Below are 27012 nucleotides of genomic sequence, written 5' to 3'. Positions count from 1 at the left end.
CGCCCTCAACTCTCCCTCTCCACTCCCCGCTCTTAGCCTCTCCACTCCCCATTCCTAGCCTCTTTGCTTTTAGTGATGAAGCATGCATGGGCTGATGGGCTCGCATGAGGGGTTGCAGCTACATAGATTGTGATGCCCCATGCACCTGCCAAAACAAAAACAAAGAAAGTTTTGAATTAGCATCACAAGATGGGGAAAGGCGAGTGAGAGAATGACACAGAAAAGGATAAAGAAAGATGACAGGATTCAAAGCAACTACTCTAAAGGACGTGAACACACGCGTCAATAGGAGGTGACTTGGTGTGGACAGCAAAGCGATACGAAGACTAGTATAGTATCTACCTCAGTGGGGCCACCATCCTCATGCTCATCATCCCTTGCCTCCAAGGTTCATCCCTTGCCTCCACCTTGGGATCCTCATCATCGACTTCGACAGCTACGGCAGGTGCCTCTACCTCGACAACCATATCGACTGCTACACTGACGACTGTTCCATCACCCACTTCACAGTCCCTAGATATGCATACTGGTTTACAGTACTCTTTCTCTTCCCTCTTACCTCTCCCTCTGAGCCAACCCTCTTTCTAGTACTCTATTGGAATCCCCTCATCATTGATATCCCCACTCTATGCTCAACTCACCATCCACCATCCAGCCCCACCTCTCTACGTTTGCACCATGCCTCTACCGATCCAAGATCCCGAGAGGTCCGAGCTAGTCATTGGCGGACCCCCCATATCTATTGGAGTCTCTCCTCATAAAGGTACGTAGCAATCGGGCACATGAGCCCAGTTTGCATGGGAGCAGGCCCATTTCACCTAGGAGCAAGCGATTGTTATTTAGGAGCAGGCTAGTCTCATCCAGGAACTCAGACAAGAGATTGTGGAGCTCAGGAAGGAGTTTTCTTCCTTGAGCGTGGCCTCGGGGGATACACCTGCAGCAGCCGTGGAGGCTTAGATAGCCACCATGCAGTCGGTCATAGCAGAGACTTCCAACTCAAATACTGAGACCTTTGCTTGCACCATTTGGAACTGTAATGGTATCCTTTAGTCCGAACCTGGGGAATTTCTCGTCACACACGGGAAAAGACAGTCTTCTACAGAGAGACACATCAGAGCCCAGAGCGCCTCTTACAGGTGGTTAGTGGATACACTTGGGAGACAGCGTACAGGGAGGAGACGAGGGAGAGAGGTAGAGTACGGGGATCAGGAGGAGTAGTAGTCTTATATAGATCATCTCTTATTGGGGCGATTTCAGTGGAGAGGAGAGATCCTCATTCTAGGTTTCTTTGGATCCGATCCGACTACGACGCACCACCAGCTGCGATCTCTTCATAGCAATCTGCTACTTCGCACCAGAGACCTCACATTTTGCCAGGGCAGTACGGGAGGAGGCTGAGACATCACCATATACACCCCTCTACCATGATATCGTCGATTTCTCGAGCCTTGGAGATGTTCTCCTAGTGGGGGACTTCAACGCAAGGACGAGCACGCCAGGTGTCACTACTAGATTTTCGAAAGGATGCTGTTTTACTTCTCGACATAGATCTTGTTGATGCTGATATATCACGAGTGTTTGCTGATAGACGGGCCCCTATTACTTCTTACGGACATGCACTACTGGATCTAGGTATGGCACACGATCTCATTATCTATAATGGTCTTGATCGATGGCCCTCCTCCAACGGCTTCACCTGCTTTCCACATGGAGGGAGGTCTAGTGTAGTTGATTATATCTTGGGATCCCCTGCCTTCACGTCACACATCACAAACTCCTCCGTTTCACCAGCACTACCTGGGGCTGATCACACATCTCTCTTCTTCAATATCACCACTCCCTGCCTTGCTCTACCACTCACCACACCACCCACCTACACTACCTATCATGACATACACTTGACCACAACCTCTCACCCATAAACTCTGCACGGCTCTACACTCTAGTCACCTATATTGACCACATACCCCTCCTAGAGGACCGGGCTGCATTGATTAGCCGATCACTGCACGAAGCTGCCCTTTATGCCTTCCCATACACCACACGTTCTAACCGTCCACCGCCTTCAGGGTCCCTGCTATGTAATAATAGGTGGTACAATGATGAGTGTAAGGCTCTTCTCTGACAAATCCGAACATGGCCTATCAAGTGAACCAGACACGTTACGCGAGTATCGCTGTCTAGTTTGCTAAAAGAAACAAAACTTTGTTCGCCAAAACAAGGATGAATTGCTGAACATTCTTTTAAGTAATAATATCAAAGACTTTTGGCGACGGTTTCTTGAATGGCGGCCCCCACCACTCACAGACACTCAAGTTTGGCACGCCCACACACTTTATGACATCCTCGACCAGCTCACACCTGACTCTTGCACATACCACGACCTACCTTTTGCACTCTTTTCACTAAGGGGGGCATCAAAGATGCGGTCATGAAGCTTCATAATGGCCGAGCGAAGGATCACGAGGGATTATGCATCGAGTTTGTTGCCTACGGGATTGATATCCTAGCCCTTATCCTTGCAAATCTATTTAATGAAGCAGTTTGTCTCGGCTTCTCACGCACTTGGACCCTCAACACTATCACACCTATCCATTGGGCAGGGGTTCGGGGATCCCATGGATCCAAGTAACTACAGGACCATTATGATCGGGCATGTCATGTCCAAGATATATGCTTCGGTGCTGTATATGGAGGTCAATTGTTATGCAGAGATGCATGGAGATGGACAGGAAGGCTTTCGACATGAAGATGGGACCATGGATCATATCCTGACATTAGGAGTGTCATAGAGGGAGCCAGGACACGGAGACAGAGGAGATATTGCTGCTTTGCGGATTTTCGTAAAGCCTTCGATACAGAACCTTGAGCACGCCTCATCAAGTGGTTATAGGAGCTGGGGTATGGGCCGGAGATAGTTTGGGCTGTTATGGCACTTTATGACCCATTTCTTATTTTTCTTTCACCTCCAAGACCCACAAAGTATTCCTTCATGTCTATATAGGCTTGTGTGAAGTTTGAGACAAACAATTGCTTCCCAAACTCGACATAATCATAGCACCAAACCTTGCAATGTGAAGCATCACATGTGCCACTCTGATTCAAAGTTATAACTAATCATCTTTAGTTTTGGATTCTTCACCATCAAATCTAGGTTTCTTAGCCATGGCTTCTACGCATTGCTCCTGCATCTAATGATCGACTCCAACACTTCTCATCCCATTTGAATGTCGCTTCTAAATTTGGTTGATCGTTGTCTCACCTTGAACAGAACAGTGGCTGACACGTCCCATCACTACGTGCATTATTGAATTGGGAATGAGCATGGCAATTGGAAGCTTCACCTCGCGTGGGTGTCCAGCTTTACGTCAGCTGGGTGTTGGAGCTTCATGTCGCATGTTTTTTTTGGCAAAACACACATCGCATGGGTTTTTGGCGAAACACACGAGTTTCATGTCGGTGGCTCTTGGTGCTGCTTTTGGCAAAGCAGGGAACAAGGGATCTAGGAGGTATCGCGTTGGTGTTGTTCCTCTATCGCACGACGTGGTGGAGTTTTTGGCATGACTCTTGGCGATACACAGAGCAGGGGCTCTATGACATATCACACGAGTTTTTGCTGTTCCTTTGTCGCTTTGTTCAAATGTGTATGCTTGGCTTCATGTTGGAGTATCCTTCTGTGCAAATCGCTCTTTTGGTTGCTGCTGTGCTTTATTTGTGAATTTTAGCAGTGAATCGTTGAGAATAACTGAGGCATTGTGTGCTTGAATGTGTTACAGTTAGGAGCTGTGAATGCGATGCAAGCACAACAGCCTGCATTGGTCTATTCAATCCGCCATTTTGCAGAATCTGCAGCTGCACCTCCTGAAGAGCATGGTATGTGCTGCACCTCCTGAAGAGCATGGTATGTGATATATTCAATTTTGATTTTTGATTTCTTGATTTCGTCTATCCATCCTTGGGGCTGTGGGTTTATGGCATAATTGATCAACTCATTGCTTATGTACAGGTGTAGTGCTAATAGGGGTTATAGATATAGTTTTCTCCCAGTAATATATTATACACAGCGAACCAGCTCTTTTAATCTCCTTATTGAGGCCCTTGGTATTGCACATTGCATAGATCAGCATGAAAACATATATACATGAAGTAACTACAGCGAGATTTTTTCAAAAAAGTCTTTTGAGGCTTTACTTTACCTTGTGAGGCTGCCTTGTTATTTCGAAGAGGTACAAAATTAATATGTCCATAGTTGTCTCCTCTCATCTGAAATTTCACTCTAGCTCCTTCATACACCAAGTTTTCAAAATATGCCAGTCTGAACCTTCTGGATTACGAAGAAGCATCACAGGGCTCAGCATATATATTTGCTTACTGTCCATGAGGATTGAGATGACAAGGCCATTCTTGCCTGCCCTTGTCCAATGTCTCAGTCCCTGACACAGCATGCATATCATTGTTAATGAACTTTTAGGCGATCATGGTTACCATGTTTATTCTTTGTTCCATGTCGCGGTCTTGGACATAGCATGTACATCATTGCTAATTAAATTTGAGGCTGTCATGGTTATCCTTTGAGATCCTAATGAAGTCAAAGCCGAAATTTCCCTTTGCAGTATATTAAGTTGACCCAAGGTCAATTTCAAGCCACTCTTGGACACATGCTTTGTTAGCCCAAACAATTATTCTTTTGGTCATCCTTTGCACTTACTAATTCAAACACTTCCTTTATGATTATATGTTATATGAAATATTTATACAAAGATTTGCCCTTCAGACTGTACATGAGTCACAGTGTTACTTTTATATTGGAATTGGAGGGCCTGAAATTTATTAAAATGGTTGGTCTTATGGTTATCCTTTAATTCAAGGAATTGTTGCACAAGTGGGTATTATTTTTATTAGAATTGAAGTGGCCATGGTACCTGCATAGGATTGGGGAAACAGAAGAGCTGCTATGTGGGCATGACAAGAATAAGATGCCACATATCGTTTTGAGGCTTGGCTTTATTTGACGCCAAAAGTACTATTTCCTCCCCCCCCCCCCGAGAAAAGAACCATCTATTAGATTTTTTTGGAGGAAAAACTCCTACAGATAGGGTGAGACTCTAACCAAAAAGAGTCTGCTTCTCAGGATCCCAGATCACTGCCCAGGGAATGCGAGAAAAATGCCAACAGCCAGGGTGGAGGGCTATACTGTTAGATTCTCACTGTGCCCACCTGTGAGCCCCCGATTTGAGGGGACAAGGGGCAGTGAGAGGTAGGAGGGCTGGGAGAGAGACTCAGGCCAGAACCAGAGGGAGGAGAGCATGGCAGATATAGGCGACCAGCACATGGGCTGGTCGCTGCCTGCAACAGCAGGTATAAAGGGGCTTTAGGCCTCACGTGGAGGCTCCTGCAGCAGCACAGACTGGCTGCACAGGGCACCCTTATATAGGGGCCTGTGGCAGGCCAAGTCGGCCCAACCAGGGCCAACCCTGGGTGGTTTAATGGGGCCCATGTGGTCGGCCACCAGACAGGGTACCGACCCTGCTGGTCGGTCATCTGAAGGGGCCTGGGCAGTGCCTATAAAAGGCCCACTTCTCCATTCAGCCCAGCATCCAGTGCGAAACTGAAAGCCCCTCTCCAAGGCTGTGTTCTGCACTCAGATCTGGAGCAGTTTCTGAGAGAGTTTTCATCATTGTTTTCCAGCACCCTGCTGAGTTTTGTATTGCTCCCTTGGAGCCATTTTCTGCCCACCATCCGGTGGATGAATATACTCTCTCTCTCTCTCCGTCTATATTTCTGAGTGTGTGTTTGTTGCTTCTGTGATCATCTATCTGAGTTGAGTGTGTGAGAGTTGGAGAGATCTTGGGTGGAGGATTGAGTGATTCATTCCCTCTTCATTTCTAACATGGTATCAGAGGCATAGGCTCTCAACTCTTCCTCATCAAAGCACTCTCTGAAGGAAGGAGTCCCTTGGCAGAAAGGCGATTCCGCTTTCAGCTCAAGCTAGCACGGGAGGTCAGTACATCTTTTTTTGCTTAAGTTTTTCAGTTTGCTATTCACCGAGATGGATCAGCGTTCAGAAGCCTCTACACCCACTGCTCGTCCTTCCTCCTTCTCTAGTCATCTTCCTTCTTCATTCATTCCCAATTTTGGTGAAGCTGGAAAGCTAAGGTGATAGTGTGCATGACCATCTGACAAAGGTGAAAGTCATGCGGGACCAGCTCGCAACGGTTGGTCAGAAGGTGGACTCGAGTCAATTGGCGTTGCTCACACTCCACAAGTTGCCACAGAGTTTTAAAAGTTTTGTGACTACGGTCACTGCGGGTCAACGGACTTAAGCCAATCACCTTTGAGGAGCTTGGCCTACTACTGCTTCAGGAGGAGGCTCGAGAGAAACTCTTCACGCAAACCGACGAGAAGGCATTAGTGGCCAAAGACAAGCCTGGAAAAGGCACATCAAAGGAGTTCAAGAAGTCAGAGGACGCTAACCGAAAGGAGAAAATGAAGTGCTTTTACTGTGAAAAGCTTGGCCACTCCGCCAAAGAATGCCGAAAGAAGAAGGCGGATCAGAAGCGGAAGAGAGAAGCCAGGAACAAAGAAGAGCCTAAGAATGATTCTGCCAATGTGACGACTGGACAATTGTTTTTAATCAGTGAACATTGTTCAGCGTATGCAGTCAGTGAAGGAAAAGAGGGTTGGTATGTTGACATCGGCGCTTCAAAGCACATGTCTAACAGAAAGACTTGGTTCAAAACCATGGAAAGTACACACCCGGATTCCAAAGTTTCTGTCGGCGATAGCCGGACATGTCCTGTGAAGGGCATTGGTAGCATTCCTTTCATTACGACCGCGGGTGAGGAGAAGGATATCTCTGGAGTACTTTATGTACCCAACCTTTGCAAGAACTTACTGTCTGTAAGTCAGATGGACAAGAACAACATGTCAGTTCTCTTTGAGGACGGCAAGGTCACCATGACATCCAAAGCAAATGGACAAATGGTGGCCCAAGGAGTTGAAGAAAATGAACTGTACCGCCTCAGTGCAATGTTGGTTCATGAAGACAACAGAAAGTCCAAACTTTGGCATGAGCGCTTCGGTCACGTTAGCTATGGAACCTTGGCTGAAATGTCAAAGTCGAAGATGGTGGATGGACTTTCACCCATTACAGGCAATGATGGTGTCTGTAGGGCTTGTCTAGAAGGCAAGCATCACAGGGACAAGTTCCCACAAGAGGCCTTGTTTCGGGCCAGCAAACCACTTGAGTTGGTTCATGCCGACATTTGTGGCTCAATGTCTACAGCATCGTGGGCAGGATCTAGTTACTCACTTCTCTTTGTGGATGATTTCAGTAGAATGACCTGGGTGTATTGCTTGGCTAAAAGTAACGAAGGATTGATGTATTCTTTCAGAAGATAGGGCTAAGTCGGAGCCCTTCTGAGGCAAACCTCTACTTGTTCATTGAGAAGGGGTTGCGATTGGTACTCATCCTCTATGTTGATGATCTTATCTTGACAGGTGACCATGTCAAGAAGATTTCTCAGGTCAAGGAGCTACTCATGTCTGAGTTTGAGATGATTATTACACTACTTCCTTGGGATAGAAGTAAAGCAGGCCAAAGACAGGATCTTCATTTCACAGGAGAAATATTGCAGAGAACTTTTGAAGAGATTCTAGATGGCGGATTGCAGGACAGCAGTAACTCCCATGGAGGTCGGGCTCAAGCTAAGCGTTCACGACACATCCCAACCGGTCGATACTCCTTTGTACTGATGATTGGTAGGAAGTTTGCTTTACCTTACCAATACTCGACCTGATATTTGTTATGCAGTTTGGCTATTATGCCAGCTCTCTGCTTCTCCCAGGAAGAGTCATTGGGATGCAGGTTTACGGGTATTGAGGTATCTAAAGGGTACTTGCACCTACAGGATCACCTACACCAAAGGCATCGAACTAGGCGGGTTCTGTGACAATGATTGGGCAGGTGATGTTGACACTAGAAGATCAACAACATGGTATTGCTTCTTACTTGCATCTGGTGCCATCTCTTCGCTGAGTAAGAAGCAACCCACAGTGGCCCTTTCATCTACAGAGGCAGAGTACAGAGCCGGGTGTACGTGGTTGAGATGGATTCTGGAGGACATGGATGTGTGTCAGGAGGACGCAACAGTGCTGATGTGCGACAATCAGAGTTGCATAGCCATTGCCAAGAATCCAGTGTACCATGCGCGGACCAAGCACATCGAAGTTCATTACCACTTTGTTCGAGAGCTCATCATTGACGACGTGATCGAGCTCATGTATTGCCCAACCACCGACAACTTGTCCGACCTCTTCATGAAGGCACTCCCTCGAGAACAGATGGAGCACCTCATCAGACGTATGGGGATTGGCCCACAGTTGTGACATTGAGGGGGGGTGTTAGATTCTCACTGTGCCCACCTGTGAGCCCCTGATTTGAGGGGACAAGGGGCAGTGAGAGGTAGGAGGGCTGGGAGAGAGACTCAGGCCAGAACCAGAGGGAGGAGAGCATGGCAGATATAGGCGACCAGCACATGGGCTGGTCGCTGCCTGCAACAGCAGGTATAAAGGGGCTTTAGGCCTCACGTGGAGGCTCCTGCAGCAGCACAGACTGGCTGCACAGGGCACCCTTAGATAGGGGCCTGTGGCAGGCCAAGTCGGCCCAACCAGGGCCAACCCTGGGCGGTTTAATGGGGCCCATGTGGTCGGCCACCAAACAGGGTACTGACCCTGCTGGTCGGTCATCTGAAGGGGCCTGGGCAGTGCCTATAAAAGGCCCACTTCTCCATTCAGCCCAGCATCCAGTGCGAAACTGAAAGCCCCTCTCCAAGGCTGTGTTCTGCACTCAGATCTGGAGCAGTTTCTGAGAGAGAGTTCATCATTGTTTTCCAGCACCCTGCTGAGTTTTGTATTGCTCCCTTGGAGCCATTTTCTGCCCACCATCCGGTGGATGAATATACTCTCTCTCTCTCTCCGTCAATATTTCTGAGTGTGTGTTTGTTGCATCTGTGATCATCTATCTGAGTTGAGTGTGTGAGAGTTGGAGAGATCTTGGGTGGAGGATTGAGTGATTCATTCCCTCCTATTTTCTAACATATACAACTAGCGGATTCCTTGATCCATGTAAATGTAGAAAGTTCCTGCAGGCCATGTCTCGCACTAGACATGTTGTGCGTGGCGTGCTTGCCAGTTTGCCTGGCTTCGCTCCCCTCCACCTCCTGTTCGTGCTCTCTAACCCACCCACGTTCCGGTGTGTGTATGTGCAATGTTCAAGAGAGAGACCATCATGTCAAATACCATCTTTATTCATCATATGTACAAGAGGTTTGCACCCCGCCTCCGAAGGGACACACTACTCCCTCTGGCACTCTTAGGTGACACACATTTATTAATAAGAGAGTAGTTCAAAAAGCTATGGGTGGGACAATCATCCACTATAATTGTACCTTCTTTTTATTAGGACTGAAGAGACATGGAGGTAGGAGAATGCCAAGCTAACTAGGAACGGAATGGAAATATGGAAAGCATAATGGAAAGGAAAAATGAAAGAACAAGTGCTAGGCAATGACAACCAAAATACTCACATGATATAAAGCTTGATGTTGACTGATTTTTTAGACAATAGACAAGTACAACACTATATAGTGTGCCACTAGACTCTAGAAAGTCACAGTGTCTATGGGATATCTCCCAATATGACATGTGGCATGTCTAGGACTCACTAGACTATAAAACCACACCTAGACCACCTAGAACACTCATTTTAGACTTACTTTGGCTTCATATTCCAACACCCCCCCATGAAGGCAAGGTGAGAGACTACTGGAATGGAACCAAGAATAGATAATGGCAATGATGGTCATTAAAACTGTGCATGCCGGTCTAGAACTAGACATGGTTCCCACACAATCTCAGAGGCAAGTGAGCATGGCTCAGAGGCTAGTGAGCATAACATAGAAATCTCATCTAGAATGGCTCAGAGGCTCATCATGCATGGATGCATGACCAACTCAGAGGTCTAGGAGACCAATGCACCAACATCTTGGAACTCTCAAGCCAGGCCTGATAAACAAATAGACCTATCAAAGCCAATACATTTGGCTCCCATAGTACACCCCCCCTTGGCTTCATAACAGGACATGTTAGGAAGCCACACACCAAAATAGGAAAACGAATATATCTTTTTAGGAGGACTATCCAAGGCAGAGGACCTTTAGACTCAATGAAAACCAAACACTCAATACATATCATTTTAGGGGGACTACCCAGGGTAGAGGACCCCAAAATACATCAAGCTGTAGGAATAAAAAAAATAGATCTCTTAGAAGTAAGAGATGTCCTCCAAGTAGCTAATGCACATGTGTGCACATCCGTGCGAGTCGATGACGATGTCGATGAAGCGCTAGGCAGGAATGCCCCAAAAGATGTGTCGGTGAAGTCCATGGGGTAGCTAAATGGATTACTCACATAGTGACTCTCAAAATGGCTAAGTGAGAGTCACCGATGTTGAAGTAGAGGCCGGAGGTGTCACGAGCACTCAGAGAGTCGGTCAAAAGTGGAGCTCGGGCACCAAGGACAATCGGGGTGGTAATCGGAGAAGTTGGGAAGTGTTTGAAGCTCACATCAAGCTCGGAGCAGCTTCACTTGTTGTTGACGGAATGTGGAGCAAGTGACGGGCAGAGAAGAGGGTCTGTTGCAGGACAGGGAAGAGCTGGAGATAGGCGGAATTTGTAGGCAGCGTGGACAGCAAGTGCAGTGTGGGCAGCAGGAGCTAGAGCTGTGTGGGCAGCAGAAGCAGCGTGGGCAGCAAGTGAGCAGGGAAGGCGACCTTGTGGTGAGCAGAAGAGAGCTGAGATGGTGTGGATTTCGAGTGCAGAATGGCGAGAGCAGAAGCAGCTACTGTTGGACATGCATATCGAGGCTGGAGCAGCTACTGTTGGTGGCAGTCCTGAGGGAAAATGGCGAGGGAGCGTGAGCAGGAGGTGTACGGGCAGGCTGTACGGCACGGGACTGCACGAAAACAGTCCGTACAGTCTGTATGGCCTATACGGCCTGTACGGCCTGCTTGCAGCGGGCTGTACGGCCTGTTTGCAGGTCAATGGAGTGCAGAAGAGGCTGGCGGCTCAGTTGGTTAAGCAATGGCAGGCAAAGCACGGGATATGTGGCAGCTCCAAGTCGTGATAGAATCTCAGCATCATGTCGTAGATGGGTAGCTTCACGTTGTTGAGGCTTGGGATTGGAAGGGAGCTCAAGGTGGAGAGGCAAAGGAAGAAGAGGGAGTGCTCAAGGAAGGAGAGGAGGAGAGTGGAACTAGAGTGGAAGGAGCTAGCCTCTCCATAGGTCTGAGATGGGCTTCAAGGCCTCCTCATTCCTTGAGGAAAGCTAGCTCTGATACCATATGAAGAGACATGGAAGTACGAGAATGCCAAGCTAACTAGGAACAGAATGGAAATATGGAAAGCATAATGGAAAGGCAAAATGGAAAGCAAATGAAAGAACAAGTGCTAGGCAATGATAACCAGAATACTCACATGATATAAAGCTTGATGTTCACTGATTTTTTAGACAATAGTCAAGTACAACACTATATAGTGTGCCACTAGACTCAAGAAAGTCACAATGTCTATGAGATATCTCCCAGGACTCACTAGACTATAAAACCACATCTAGACCACCTAGAACACTCATTTTAGACTCACTTTGGCTTCATATTCCAACGAGGATGCCATGCATTCTAACTAGAGCATGGAGGCCAAAGGTTGACTACTATATGGCCGAGTAATAAAGCAAGCATGTGCTTTATCAAACATTGCGAACTTGTCTCATGGCTTGCTTATCCTTGTCCAAAGGGTTTTATTACCGTGAGATTGCTTAGGGCAATTTATGCCTAGTTTAAAATTGGCCTTTGTAGACTGAGCAATTTGCTTCATTGGTCTTTCAGTAGAAGCTTTAGATTTTACTTTAGAATCATAAAGATCTAAGTAAATCTAATAACTATTTAGTATTTTCCAAGACTTTGGAACATTCCTATGTACCCCTAATCTTATGGAGTTAAAATCTTCTAACTTAAGAATGAACTCACGATCCCTAGCAATGTATTGATTCAACGGGAACTTCCACATACTCAAAGAATCCCACAATCCCAAGACGTTTTTTGCTCATTCTTTGGAAGGAACTCTTTGAGAAAGACTTTTTCAAATTCCAACCAGGTACTAGAAACTTGCATACTATCTTGCAATCATCCATTTTTAATACGCTTTACTAGCTTGCAGCTCAATAGGGATAGATTTTAACCAATGCAAATTTTGCCACTTGTGGAGGAAGGTATGAAGAGTATGCTATTTCTATCCTTCTCCTTCCCATTAACTAATGGTGGTTTGACAGACTCTTCGTTTGAAATGGAAGCGAGAGGATGCAAGAGAATGGAGTTGAAGGAAGCTGGAATGGAATTGCAGCAACAAGTAAGAAGTACAGAGTGATAAAGGCAAAACCCTAGGATGGACCCTAAGTAGGATCAAAACATTTGTGGTGACTAACTCACCCACAAACTGCACCTCTAACTGAGGTTGGGGGAAAAAACCTTAATAAAGGAAAAAAGTGCCCCTAGCCCTTATTACATAACATTGGTCATTGCCTTAGAAAATATAAATATTTCTAACACCCCACCTGCATTGACAATGTCACAATGTACAAGGTAAACATCAATGTCTAAGCGCATGGAGAGGATGGAAGTTGTGAAGTTGTGGTGTGTCATCACTACGATTGTTCTTTGAAAGCTGGTGGAGGGGTCTATGTATATATGTATGTATGTATGTATATATGCATATATACATATATGTATCTATGTATATGTATATATATATACATATATGTATCTATGTATATATGTACATATATTTGTGTGTGTGTGTAGAAAGAAAGAAAGAAAGATATATTAACGTCCTTGGAAGACCTCACGGGTCAATGGGACAAAATACACAAACCCAAAAACTACAGCATCAGTTAGAGACTAAGAGTCTGTGGGTGAGTACAACAACTCAGCCCCAGATTATTATAATAGCATAACATAACTACATTCAGGTACTATGTAAGAGTGATCTGAATAACATCAGTTTAAGAGTGAGAGTCTTTGGGTTTAGGTTTGAAATCTCTTATTAGTGCTTGCCCATCTCGGTAGACCGCCCATTTACCTTCCTTTCTTACGTCTTTCACTTTGATGAGTTTATTTTGCCCGTTGTTTGAGTTGGGTCATAGTGAGCTCTTCAGATATCCAAATCCTTGTACCTTTCAGCTTGTTGGTTTGTCTAAGGATCTTGACCCTCGAGCTTTTTTCTTTGAAGTAAATCTGTGCCTGCTTACCCTTTCGAGTGATGAAGCTTATGTCATTCTCATTCCAATGGACTTATGGTACGGCTTTCTTGAGTTGAATGATCTTGCTCTTATCAATGCGTTCCTCTTCCTCTTCCATTCCAAAACAGCTAAGGCAGCTGCCTTGCAATCCTCCAATCCGTAAAATCTTCTTGTTACTCACTATGGTTTGTTGCTCTCTTACCTCAGTATAGAGATCACATTTGTTGATCTTGTTGTGTATTGCTGCTGTAATTTCCTGTCCCATGGATTTGAGCTGAGTGTTGACCATTTCTTGGATCTTGACTACGAGCTGTGGTGTCGGAGCCGCGGTGTTGCATTGCTGTAGGACTTCTTGTATTACCTCTTGTCTGCCTCATTCTTCATTTCTGAAACTATCTTCTCCAGAGAAGCAATGCGGAGCTTTGCATCTTTGAGTTCTTGCTGTAGGAAGTAAATCCGTTAATGTGGATCACGCTTACTTTGAAATTTGTGATAAGTCAGAGCATAGGGGGAAGGCGTCGATGCCATGGCGGCGTAGTGGCTTTTTGGTGGCTGGGGTCGATGGGAAAAGCTTCGTTTTTGGGAACTCCATATTGAAAACGACCTGTGCAATCAGCGACCCTTTTATTGGAGCTAACACCTCAGACTGAGCTAGGGGCTCAGCTCAGCCTGAGGCTGGGTTAGCTGAACCCCCCTTGTACGGCGAGCTATAAAGCGGGAGGTACGGCTAAAGGTACTGGCTATAGGCTGGACGTACGTACCTTGTGACGACGGCTAACGGGCCTGTACAGGGGTACGGAAGTGCTGTATGGTGTTGACAACGGCTGTACGGAGGTGTTTGACGGCGTTGACGATGGCTGACGGGCCTGTACGGGGGTACGGAAGTACGGCCGATGGGAGAGATATGGGGAGAGAGAGAGAGAGAGAGAGAGAGAGAGAGAGAGAGAGAGATGTATTAATGTCTGCGGGAGGCCTCGCGGGCCTATGAGAGAAATGCAAAGCCAAAAGGTAACTCATACAAGCCCCTAAGGGCTGAAGCAAAGGGCTCACTAAGACCCTTGCTGAAAAAATATAAAGGATCTTACCTTGGCATTAACACGGTCCCACAGCTGGGACATAGTCTTGGCCTCCTTCCGAGCAAGGATGCCAAGGTCCTCTGCCAGGGGATTTGGTCGGGGCAACACCTATCAAGATGAAATATGCCATGTCGTATGACTGTAACACAAATTCCATCATCACCCCCCGCCGTAATTGAGCCCATCTAACTGGCGGTCAATTGGGAACGTGGGCAACATTGGAATTCTAGTCTTATTCTTTGCCATCTCGGACAAAGTCACCATGTCGGAGTGAAGAGGATTATGTACTTAAAGAGAAGGTGGATGGGATGGAAGGGATCTGAGGGTTGAAGAAAGGAGAAGGCGAAAGAAGAGGATGAAGGGGCTGACAGCCCAATGTACCTTCACACCTCGCTTTCTATCCCTTGGAAACACCTCTGTGATCTGTATACACCCTTTAAAGTCTACCTCTTTGCTGGTCACCCGAACAGTCCACTCCTCGAATACACTCCTCCTCAAAGGCACCTCCGAACAGCACCCTAATCCTCCTCTCTGTGTGTTGGCTCAACACTCCCTTGGCCCCTCGGGTCTCACAACCGTGGCTCTAATGCCATGTGAGGCTGCAGCGGAAATGAACGGAAGAGAGAGAGAGAGAGAGCACACCTCACACACACCCACACCCACACAGAGAGAATGTGAGAAAGGAGAGAGAGGCACATGAGGACTGCAAGTGATCTCTGGAGAAAACCCCGCTAGAACTAGGGGAAAACCACGGAAACAACGGGCTGCTCGAGAGCTCGGAACACACAGCTCAACATCAAAGTGAACTGGGAGCACGAGGGAGTGGAAGAACTACTCCACTACCCTGCTCCTCTGGTGCATAACAGGGCTGGCTCTGCTCCTCTGCCAGGTCCTCCAAGAGATGATGAAATGCTCAAGTTGCGGGGTCTATAAATAGCCCGCAGCCTCCAAGTCGGCCAGCAAGGAGCTGGGCCGACCAGGAGCCTCTAGGGCCGACCCAACAGCCTACAGGGATGACCCACCAGCCTCCTATAAAGGGCTGTGCAAGGCCCTAAAGTGGGGCCTGCCAGACGACCAGCAGGGCCCTCGGGCCGACTGCCCCTAGCCCTACATAGGGAGCTGTACCAGCCAACCAACCTCTGCCCTCCTGCTCATAAGGGACCTGCAACAGCCGACTCTCTAGGCGCCCAATAGGGGCTTCCACGCAGCAACAAAGCAGGCCTCAAGAAGGCCCTGAACAGCCTCCACATGGCCAGCATGCCCTCCCGTATTGAGCATCCTGCCAAACCCTACTCTACCTATGCCTCACAAGAGGGGTGGGCACACCCACAACACTTGCCCTCTCTCATCTACCCTAGACTCACTCACTAGGCGGGCACACCCACAAACAAGGCCCTCTCTCTAGGTGACATTAGGAGATGTTGACCTCCAAAGCACCATGGTGGCTCTCTGATGAGACGCAAAGAGCTCTCATATCCGTGTTTGTCGAGCTGTCTCTCGAGGTGGCGGAAGAAGTTGTCTCCTCGATCTCTGTATCTGATGGCCTTTGTCAAGTATGACACCTTGCCTCTAGCGGGTCTCCTACGAGGAGGGCTGAGGTAGACTGGACATCGATCTTGTGTGCTCTGGTCACTCTCACGGCGGCATGTGGTTTGTGCACCTCTCGTCCAATAGCATCGTGGCGGTGGCTGAGAGAGAAAGAAAAGAAAGAAAGAAATTTTATTAGAGTCTTTGGAAGACTGATGGGTCTATGAGACTGAAAGAAAACTTGATACAAATCATTGTAAGGGTGGAGCTAATGAAACGAGCCTCACCACATGCTGAATCCTAAGTCTGATCATACATAATCAAATCAAATACATCTGGATGTAACAATGAAAAGAAAAGGACCGGAGTGGAGCGGAATCCTCCTTATGTCATGTCGCCCTAGCTGGTGCATAGTCGGTGATGGGACGCTGGTGCCCGTCAAGGAGTGCTGAACGTCTCGGTCTCTTGGACGAGGCTTGACGCAAGACCAGAGCCACCGTGACTCCCGTGGGTGGGACGTATCCCGGGTCTAAACAATGACGGGAGGTCCCCCAAAGTGATCTGTGTGTCCCCTCGATGTCTCCTGTGTCGTGCTGCGGTCGTCAGGTTGGGGTCTCTGTCACGTTTGCGGCTAGAGACTGGACGATCAATGTCACTCGATGGGAAGAACTCTGTGATCCTGCTTTGAGAGGTGTCTGATGATGTGGCCAAGCCCCGTTGCTTGAGTAAGTACTCTTTGTGTCAGACCCCCTCGTGAATGAAGGCCGCGAGGCATCTCTGATCTGGGTAGGCGAGGAATCTGGAAAGGAGCGCGGAGCTGTCTCTGAAGAGGCAATGGTAGCGACCTTGGCTTCCTAGGAATCCCCTCTGCTCTGCCGCTCTCTATGTGGAGGCGGTGTGATGATACCCGAAATTGTTCGATGGAGATCTGTAGTGAGTGAGGCATATGAAGCTCAGTGTACCTTGGTGGTGTGATGAATCCCTCCTCCGAAATACGAAGACAGTAATCTCTGTAGAAACTCAGCTTCACTGGAAGCTCCCCTGGCTCCAACTAGGTCCTAAAGATGTGTAGCTGCAGGAGATCCTCACGAATGACCTGGTTGGTGTGTGGCTCGATCGGGATGGTGGGTGGGAGTACCGGTGGGGCATCTAAACTGTACTGAAAAGGATGTATCCTATCGATGTGGAACCCTAGTCTCACAAACCATCTGTGAGTTCGTGCATACCAGCATCGCTCGTCTCCCTCTGCTGCCAACCTCATGGAGGAATCGAGAGCCAACCATGGCAACCTTTGTCTCCCTGATGTGCAGTCCCCATATGATCTAACCCGGTGTAGATATATAATGGTCTGAAAGGTTGCATCTAGCTGGAGTGGAGAAGCACCAAACTTGGCCTGAATGATGTGATGTGGTACAGAGGGTTTCCCTCGGATCATCCGTGAGAGCATGAGGATCTGCAGGTGCTCCACCAGTGTCCACTCTATCTCTGACATGTCAGGCCTCCAACAAGGGCTGCCATACATACCGGCTGGTCGGACAAAGGAGTCGAAGAGAAGAGCCTTGGTCCGAGGGTCCTAGAAGTGGGAGTGGAAGCATTGTCTCTCTAGCCGAGCCAGTGAGGCATATCCTCTGCTCAGTTTGGCCTGCATCGCTGGTCTCATCGTGAAGATTGGGCCGGAGAAGATGACCCCTAAGTAAGTGTATGAGGATACGATCTCAACTGGTGACCCACCGAAAGTAAAAGTGAACTGCTTCGGTTGCATGTTTGCTCGAGAGGTGTTAAAGATCATGACCTTGGTCTTCCCAAGGTTGACCTTCAAATCATGGGATAAACAAAAAGCCTGCAGTGCATCCAAGTGTCGCTGGAGCCCCTCGGGTGTGGATGACAAGAGTGCCACGTCATCTGCATACAGAAGAATCCTGATGATGATCCCGGCCAGTGAGCAACCAGTCCCTCCGAACGCCCCCATGAAAGTCTCAAGCTCATCGATGTAGAGGCCAAACAGGGTCGGTGATAAGGGACAATCCTGTTTGACTCCTATGGTACTCAAGATCTCATCTGTCCAACCTGCGCCTGTGCGAACTCGGCTTGAGACTCTCTCATAGAGTGCCATGACTGCCCAGATGATCTTCTGATCAAATCCCAGTCTCTGTAGGCGTGTGATGAGACGAGCTCGAGGTACTGTGTCAAAGGCTTTGCGAAAATCCACAAAGCAACAATATACCCTCTTCTTCCATGATCTGGCCTCCTCAGTGACACTCCTGAGTGTGAGTATGTGATCCATAGTCCCATGGTCTCGCCTGAAACCGGCCTGACCCTCTGCTTTGAGCCCTCTCATCTCTGCGAACAGGCTGACCGACGCATCCAATACAGCTGCATAGATCTTGGACATCACATGTCCAATCATGATAGTCCTGTAGTTACTCGGGTCCATGGGATCCCCTGCCTTGTGGATGGGGGTGATGGTGTTGAGTGTCCAGGTGCGAGGGAAGCCAAGGCAAAAAGCGTTATTGAATAGCTTTTCTAGGATCGGGGCTAACGTGTCGATTCCATATGCGATAAACTCAGTACATAGCCCCTCGTGATCCTTAGCTCGGCCATTGTGCAGTTTCAATGTCGCGTCCTTGACTCCCCCTCTGGTGAACAACGTGCAAGTGGTGGGGTGACGTGTGTGTATGAGATTTGGAGTGGGCTGGTGTGGGACATCATAAAGATGGTGTGCATACGTGTTCCAGACTCTCGTGTCGGTGAGGGGTGATGGAGACCTATACTCAAGGAATCTCCGCCAAAAATCCTTAGAGTTGTTGCTATACAAGATGTGCAGCAGCTCCTCCTCATTTCGACGAAGAAATGCCTGTTTCTTTCGACGTACGAGACGTCGGTACTTGCATATCGTGTCTGGTGTGTTCGGGAGGTGACATTTGGTTTCAAGTCGGAGCTGTCAGCGATAAGCCTTGCACTCCGCATCGTACCAATTGTTGCAGGGTATAGAACCAAGAGGTGGTTGTCTAGTGGACCGTGTGGTGTGGGGAAAGATTTTGAGGGCAGCCTCGTGGAGTGTGCGACTAATCAGGGCAGCACGGTCCTCTATGAGTGGTATGTGATCGATGTAGGTTAGGAGTCTGTTTAGGCATCCAGAGTAGGCCGGTGAGAGGCTGTGATCAAAGTGTATGTCGTGGTAGGTGTCGTGCTTCCTATGTGGTGTGTCTGGTGTGGCTAAGCGTGGGGTGGCGATAATGAAGAATAGGTATGTGTGATTAGCTCCTGGAGGGAGTGGTGCTACGGTGAAGTTGGTGATACATGAAGTGAAGGTAGGGGATCCCATGATGTAATCTACTACACTAGTGCCCCCCCGGTGTGGGAAGCAAGTAAAGCCACTTGAGGAGGGCAATAGGTCAAGCCCGTTGTAGATGATGAGATCATGCATCCTGCCCAGATCAAGGAGCGCATGTCCATATGGTGTAACAGGCCCATGTCGGTCTAATGAGGTCTTGGTCATACCTGCTCCGTCTAGGTCCATGTCTAGTAGCATGATAGAGTCGTCTCGGAAGTCCAGGAGTGGTGCCTGGCGCGTGCTCGTCTTGGCGTTAAAGTCCCCAACAAGGAGAACTTCCCCGCGGGCTGAAATGTCTGGGATATCCTGATGTAAGGTTGCATATGGCGATGTCTCACCCTTCTCTTGTGCCACTCTGGCGAAGTGGGATGTGTTTGGCGGGAAGTAGCATATTGCTATGAAAAAGTCACGGGTGTCTGTGCGTCGGATCTGGATCCACATGAATCGGGAGTGTGCGTCCTTCCTCTCAATGGAGTTGGCGCCAACGAGGGAAGATCTGTATAATAATGCGACCCCGCTTGATCCTCGGACTCCTCCTGTATCCCTTGTCTCATCCCTGAAGGCTGACTCCCATGTGTAGCCACTGACTATCGGTAATGGACGCTCTGGGCTCTGGTGTGTCTTTGTGTAAAAGACTATGCCTCGTCCTATATAAGACTCCGAGCAGCTCCCTGGGTCTGACCATAAGGTATTGTTACACGTCCAAATGGTGCACTCTAGGGTCTCGAAAACCTGAGCCTCATAGCCCCCCGGGTACGGGTGGGATTCCGACGGGTGCCGGTCAACAACCTACCATCTCGGACCACGGCCCATTTCCCCTCCTTGCGGGCAACATCCCGCTGCTGCAGAAGAACTCATTGCTCCTCAATCTGTAGTGGTGTCAAATCCTCGTCCATGGACAGGGTGGGATGCTCTTGTAGAGCGGCTCGGCGTCGGAGTGTTGCTAGTCGAGCATGTGAATCTCTGAAGCGAATGACTAGGGGCTGCTCTCGGTTGCGATCTCTTCCAACACGCCATGCTCCCTCTATGCTATGGTCGGGGACCCCCATGGTGGTGGTCACAAAGGTGATCGCCTCCTCCATGGGCGTCGTAGTGGTGCTGGTGCTGTCTCGCGTGATCCCTCGTATCCGGATGTTAAGGGCCTTCGAAGCCCTTTGCTGCTGCTCTTGTATGGCGGCTGAAACGGTTGCCTTTGCGGGCTCTCGTTTTGCCACATCCACCCATCTAGTCGTCTCTGCTACAGCCGATTGTATCGTGGCTATTTGTGCCTCCATCTCTGTGACTGGGGTCCCTCTAGGCGCTGCTCTGAGGGTCTCGAGCTCCTCTCAAAGCTGTGTGATGTCGTGCTTGAGTCCCTGGATAAGGGTGCCCTGTTGGTGTATAATGCGGTCTTGCTCCTGGGTGTATCGGGTCTGCTTGTGGGTGTAATGTGTCAGCTCTGCCTGACGGGCCCAGATGCTGTGTATCTCAGCCAATAGGTGTGGTGAATGTATCCCAACTTTCAGGAAGAGAAATCAAGAGTGCCATACCCTTGGTTTCCTCATCTACCACATATTTTTGATTTGCAAGTTGAGTGACAATTGAATTAAACTCATTGAGATGTGCATCCATGGAGGTCCCTTCCTTCATCTTCAGATTGAAGAACTTGCGCAGCCAATATATCTTTGTAGGCTACACTCTGCTGCTCATATGTGTCCTGTAGCTTTTTCCACACACCCCAGGCTGTTTTCTCACCATCCACATTCCAAACAACACTCTCATGGAGTGACAATTCAATTATGGACTTTGCTGACAGATCAGCTAGTGCCCAAGCATCATCAGATGTGCCAGTGGGCTTCACACCTTTGTGTATAATAGGAGCATGAAACTGCCTGAGAATTAGCACATTCAGGACCATCTTTTTCCACATTGGGTAGTTAGCAGCACCCTGCAACTTTTTAATATTGAGAAGAGAAGATTCCGAGGATGAAGCCATTACAATCAGCAAGAAATATAACCCACACTTGGGTGCCTGACTCCCTGCAAACTAAGTGCACAGTTGCACTTGTAGTTGTGCTCAAAAGTTAATTCCTGCAATTTTCTCCCACTTAACAGTAAATACTGTTTGTTTCCTGCCGGCTGCAGATCCAGAAAAGTAATACTTAATGCATCTGTAGTACAGTACAGCAGTACCTTGATTTGACACAATGTATGTCCCTGCTGTAACAGCGAAAAACAGCACTGTTTTATGCACTTTAAACTTCAGTAAAGTGACTGTTTACAGTCCAAAAATTGACTCCGGACAGTACCCGACTGTACTTTCTAGTACAGCAACAGAAATTGACTGTATAACTGTCCAAAACTGTCAGAATTAGACTCTCTCTTGCCTCTATAACTGTGTTACACAGTTTAGAACTTGAATGAGGCAAAAGCCCCTTGACTAGAAGCCAATTTTGAAGATTTTAGTGCATACACAGCTTTCCCAAAGCTCCACTGATCACATAAAGCATCCAGGTGTTTCACCCAACACTGATATGCATAACAATTTCAAAAGCCCCAATTCATATGCATCTGCAACTGTCCCGTAAGTCATAAAATACATCAAATCCTTGTACAAATCAACTCCAATCAGGAGGATATACGCAAATAAGTGCGTGTAGAAGCCAATGCTTGGCTGTGGCTGCAAAAGCCCCTTGATTCCACAGTTCAGAAATGAGAATTTCTCTCACATTGGAGGCGTAGATCTGCAGATCTGCCTCACTGACAACAGAAGGAACCAAAAAAAAAAAAACAGGTGAAGCGGGCTTCTGTACGATCGTGAACGTCCCCGAGCTCTCCGACGATGGAGATGGTGAGGACCTGCACCTGTGGCCACGTATGGAGCTAATGGCGGATTTGCTGGTGGCCTTGGCTCGGGCTAGCGTCGCTGGTCGCTGGTGGCGCCGCTGGTCGCTGGTGGCGCCGCTGGTCGCTGGTGGCCGCTGGTCGCTGGCTGGCGCCGCTGGTTGCTGGTGGCCGCTGGTCGCTGGCTGGTGCCGCTGGTTGCTGGTGGCCTGCTGGCCGCTGGCGTAGCGCTAGCAGCTGAAGGCGCCGATGGCTGCTGGCTGACGGCGTGGCACTAAGCCTAGCGATGGCTGTGCCTAGTGATGGCTGACCGACGAGACTGGTAGGCGCGGAGAGCAGGAGCAGCTATCGACGAAGCTGGTACGGGCGAGTTTCTTGCAGGCTGTCGATGCTGCCTAGCGATGGCTGGCGGTGCTCCTTGGCTGCTGGTAAGACCCATGTTTGGGCACACCCACGAATAGGCTCTGATACCAGTTGTGGTAGGGAGAGTGTGAGAGCACACACACACACACACACACCAGTAGGATAAGCAACAAGAAGTGTGGGGATAAAAGGTATGTGTGTACCTCCCCTAGCACACAGTGAAGCTTTTATATGAAAGGATAAGGTTACAACACTAAGTACGGTGTACTTAGTGTACTTAACAAATAAAGTACTATGTGTACTAAATGTACTTGGGTGGCCATAGAGCCTTTACCCCAACAATAGGGAGTCCCAAGCATCCGGTGGGGGCCTAAGATGTCCTGGTCTAGGTGGAAACTGGATCTCGAGAGGAGTTGGAATGAAGCATAGTTGCATGAAACGGCCGTTTCGTGGCAGGAAACGGCCGTTTTGTGGCAGGAAATGGGAATGGCGAAACGGAAATGGCGTTTCTTGAAGAAACACCGTTTCGTAAAACCTGTTTTTGCCCTAGACCCCCAAAATCGCGATTTCGCCGCCTGGCTTCTTTTTTCACCGCCTCCCGCCCATGGCACTCCTTCTGTGCATCCTTGCTGCTGTCTCCACCTTCTCTAAGCTCTCTCCATCCCTCCATCCTTTGCTCTTGGACTCTCAATCCCGTTTTCCTTGGACCTCCATCCTTCTCTCTCCATCCTCTTCATCCTTCTCTCCATCTTCAAAATCCTGCAAGCTGCAGCTTGGCAGCCTGCTCTCCATCCCTCCATCCTTCTTCTCTCCATCCTCTCTTTAATCTTACCTGTAATCTCTCAATCCTCCTCCTCTCCATCCTCCTTCACTTCTACCTCTGATCCTCCAGGCTCCTTCCACCTCTCCATTCTCTTTTACCTCTGAGCTCTCCATCCTCCTTCTACCTCTCCATCCTTTCTCACTTGTGACCTCTCCATCCTCCTCCTCACCTCTCCATCCTCCGCAATGCCGAGAGATGCTTATTGGGTCCATGTCTTCCTCCTGAATAGTTATAAAGGAGGCGGTGGCTCCAAGAAGTGGAGATGCAACTATTGCGGCATAAGCAAAACGGGGTCTGTCACACGGGTGAAAGACCATCTAGCAGGTGTTCCCAGCAAGGATGTAGGACTTTGTGAGTTCGTGCCTACTCCAGTGAAAGGTGGCCTAACAGAATGGAAGCGTGTGCGTATGGCAGCCTTGGCTGCAAAAAGTGGAGGACAAGGGCTGCAAGATGAAGAAGAGGGTGCTGACACTGAGCCATTGGATGATGCCAGCACATTGGGTTCTGCAAAGAGAAGTAGAGGGGCATCAACTACATCGAGCGCGGGTCCTAGTGCTACAAGAACACCCTTGCCACATGGATCAATTAGTGTGGATGCTAGTGCGGGAAAAAGAGGATCACTGCAAAGGTCTAGCATTCAAGCACGCTTGCAAAAGCAAGCAGTGAAGGAGGCCACTAGTGAGCTCACAAAGCTCTTCATACAGTGTGCAATAGCCTTTCATGTGGCGAAGACTACACGATGGAGGAAGGCCATGAGAGCCGTAAGCCGCATTGGGTATGAATGGGAAGGGCCTACATATGAGGCCTTGCGGACAAGAGAGCTAAGAAGAGAGAGGGAATGTGCGGAAGTCCAAATGAAGCCCTTGAAAGAGACTTGGAAAAAATATGGATGCACACTCTTATGCGGTGGATGGTCAGATGCACGCAAGAGGAATGTGTACAATATTTTAGTGTCTTCTTGCAAGGGAACCAATAGACGCTTCCACTGCAGGTACATTGATTACAGGGTTGTATATTTGGGAGCATTTCGGCAGCCATTATGGAGATAGGTAGATAGGTGTTGAGCATGTGGTGTAGGTGGTGACAGATAATGGCATCAATTGTGTGTCAATGGGTGCCATGTTAGAAGATGAGTTCCCTAAGATTGTGTGGACACCCTGTGCCTCACATTGCCTTGATCTTTTGATCGAGGACCTAGGGAAGATACCTTGGATTGATGCCATCTTCTCCACAGCCCGCAGTATTGTGAAGTTTGTCACGAAGAGACCCAAAGTCCTCAGCATCTATCGGGCTTACAGTGACCTTGAGCTATTGAAACCTCCAGCCACAAGGTTTGCTTACATGTTCATAGTGGTGGAGAGGCTTGTGCGAGTGCGCCAGGGCTTGTTGCGCACGATTGTGTCTCGGGAGTGGGGAGATTGGGATGATAGAGGCCAAGCAAAGTCTATCAAATTTTTTCGCATGATCATGGATGAGTCTTGGTGGAATCAGGCGGAGGCATTAATCAAATCGATTAATCCTATCTACACGGTGCTTCGCATCACGGACATGGAGGGAAGCACATTAGGACTCTTGTACGAGTTTATGGACAAGATTGGAGAGGCCCTCAATAGAAACACTTCCCTATCGCCTGATAAGTAAGACTTTTTACTTTTGTAATATGCATAATTATTGCAGTTACTAAATTGCAATTTGTTATCATGAATCTTGGAATTTTAAGATATATATTATGTATGTACTATCATCTATAGTCTATGAATTTTGCATGCATAATGCATTCCAATTTCTTGTGGCATGATTTAGGGTTGAGTCCATCCGTGCTATATGGAATAAGCGGTGGAATTGGTTCCACCGCCCAATCCATGCCGTGGCACATGTATTGCATCCCCTCTGGCGCAGTCAAGAGCAATATGAGGAGGAGGGGATGCAACAGTATCTACAAAATTGGACGGGTGGTGACTTGGAGATGCAACGAAGAATAGAGGATGAACTTCTATTGTTATGCAATCACAGCCTCTCCTTTGGTCGACCTACGGCTAGGCTCCGAGAGACACAGTTGCAACCTATCTCCTGGTGGGAGAAATATGGCAACTGTACTCCTACTTTGGTAAGAGACAAGTTACAACGCCACTAGTTAGAGCTTAGTAGTTAAGTAATTTGAAGTTTTATCTACTACAAATATGTTTAAAGTTATCAAGTTCTTGATACTTATCTCTGCTTAATTGGCTTATGGCAGAAACGCCTTGCTATACGTGTTCTCTCACAGGACTGCAGTTCCGGTCCTTGTGAGAGGAACTGGAGCACTTGGGCCCTTTTCACACAAAGAAGAAGAACAGATTGAGCACGGCTAAATTGGAGCGGTTGGTGTTTTGTCATTGCAACCTCGGTCTCCTTGAGTTCGCCGTCGGCTGCCCCGAACCTCGCCAAGTGAATGTAGACAAGGTGGACGTGGAGAAGATGAGGGCCATACCAGATATCCCACGGGAGGAGCTGGACATATACACCATGTTGTATGAGGAGCTGTGAGCACTTGCACACCACACATGATCATACACTCAACCATCTGGAGATGGTGCTAGTACTTCAGTTGCACTCGATGGTCCTGATCTTGATGTTGATGATTCTTCTTCAGACAGTGACACAGATGCCTCAAGCTCATCTGAGGAGGTAGAGGATGATGATGACGAGGAGTCCATGGATGATGCAGATGATCAGTAGTGATGTGCCTCGGTCCTTGTCACTTGACTACGACTATACAGACTACAGTGCTAGCCTACTCCTAGTCATGACACTTCAGATGCATCATGCATGCAGCCTGCAGGCTGCAGCATGATGCATCTTGATTCCTAGACTATGTTATTTCTTTTTTTATGATAGTAGATACAGTACTTACTACTGAGTATACTTTGGACCTTGGTGCCAGGTGGCAGCTGCTTTTTTTTATATCATTCATGGGTGCTTTTATTTTGAGTCTTGCATGACTCATGAGTCATGATCATGAAATTTGTGGATCATGAATCATGATCATCTATGGAGTGTGGACATTGGATGCTTTCAAGTTTCAAGTTTCAAGTTTCAACTTGTGTGCTAAGTTTAAAGTACTTCAAACTTCTAAATTTCAGATTCTTGTAATGCCGAACTTGTTAGTCATGATACATGTTGATTTTAGATTATTGAAGCATCATTCAAGAATTTAGAATCATAGAGGCATGAATGATGCATTGATGCTTGAAGCTTCAAGTATAGATAATTGTATTATGTATGATTTGCACTCTATTGATAATTATATTATGTATAAAAAATAAATTTTTATACATAAATTGTATCATATTGCCGTTTCTTCCGTTTTCGTTTTGGCGGGGGCCAAAAACTCCGTTTCTTTCGTTTCTTCCGTTTTCGTTTCTTCCGTTTCGGCTGGTACCTATGGAATGAAGGTGGGCTGCTGAGGTTGTACTGAGGGTGGGGACAGCATGATCTAGGCGGGGGAGTGGTATGTAGGAGTAGCGAGGCCGGATGAGGTGATGAAGGGTGGCTAACTGAGAGGTAGAGGTGATACGAGGGGAAAGTACTGTGGAGCCGTGGCCGGTGGGGCTAGTGGTGAGGCTATTGGAGAGGAGACCTGTGATGATGATGCAGGAGAGGGGGAGGAGAGAGGTGGCATAGATGATGAGGCGGATGATGGTGGTGAAATAGTGGTGGTAACCATAGAGGTC

General features: G+C 48.0%; 1 protein-coding gene across 1 annotated transcript in view; it reads left to right on the top strand.

Annotated features, from left to right (window-relative positions):
- MGP1 (MALE GAMETOPHYTE DEFECTIVE 1) overlaps nucleotides 1-27012 on the top strand; it is a 75683-nt gene that overhangs the window by 4185 nt on the left and 44486 nt on the right. Inside the window, exon 3 of the mRNA XM_087375279.1 lies at nucleotides 3777-3873. Coding sequence (XP_087231405.1) covers nucleotides 3777-3873 — 97 coding nt within the window. The remainder of the gene's footprint in view (nucleotides 1-3776; nucleotides 3874-27012) is intronic.

Source organism: Dipteris shenzhenensis, chromosome 5 (genome assembly GCF_047967505.1).
Source record: "Dipteris shenzhenensis isolate YYH24624 ecotype China chromosome 5, Dip_SZ_1.0, whole genome shotgun sequence".
In the NCBI taxonomy this organism is placed as follows: domain Eukaryota; kingdom Viridiplantae; phylum Streptophyta; class Polypodiopsida; order Gleicheniales; family Dipteridaceae; genus Dipteris; species Dipteris shenzhenensis.
This window is presented reverse-complemented; position numbering and strand designations above follow the sequence as displayed.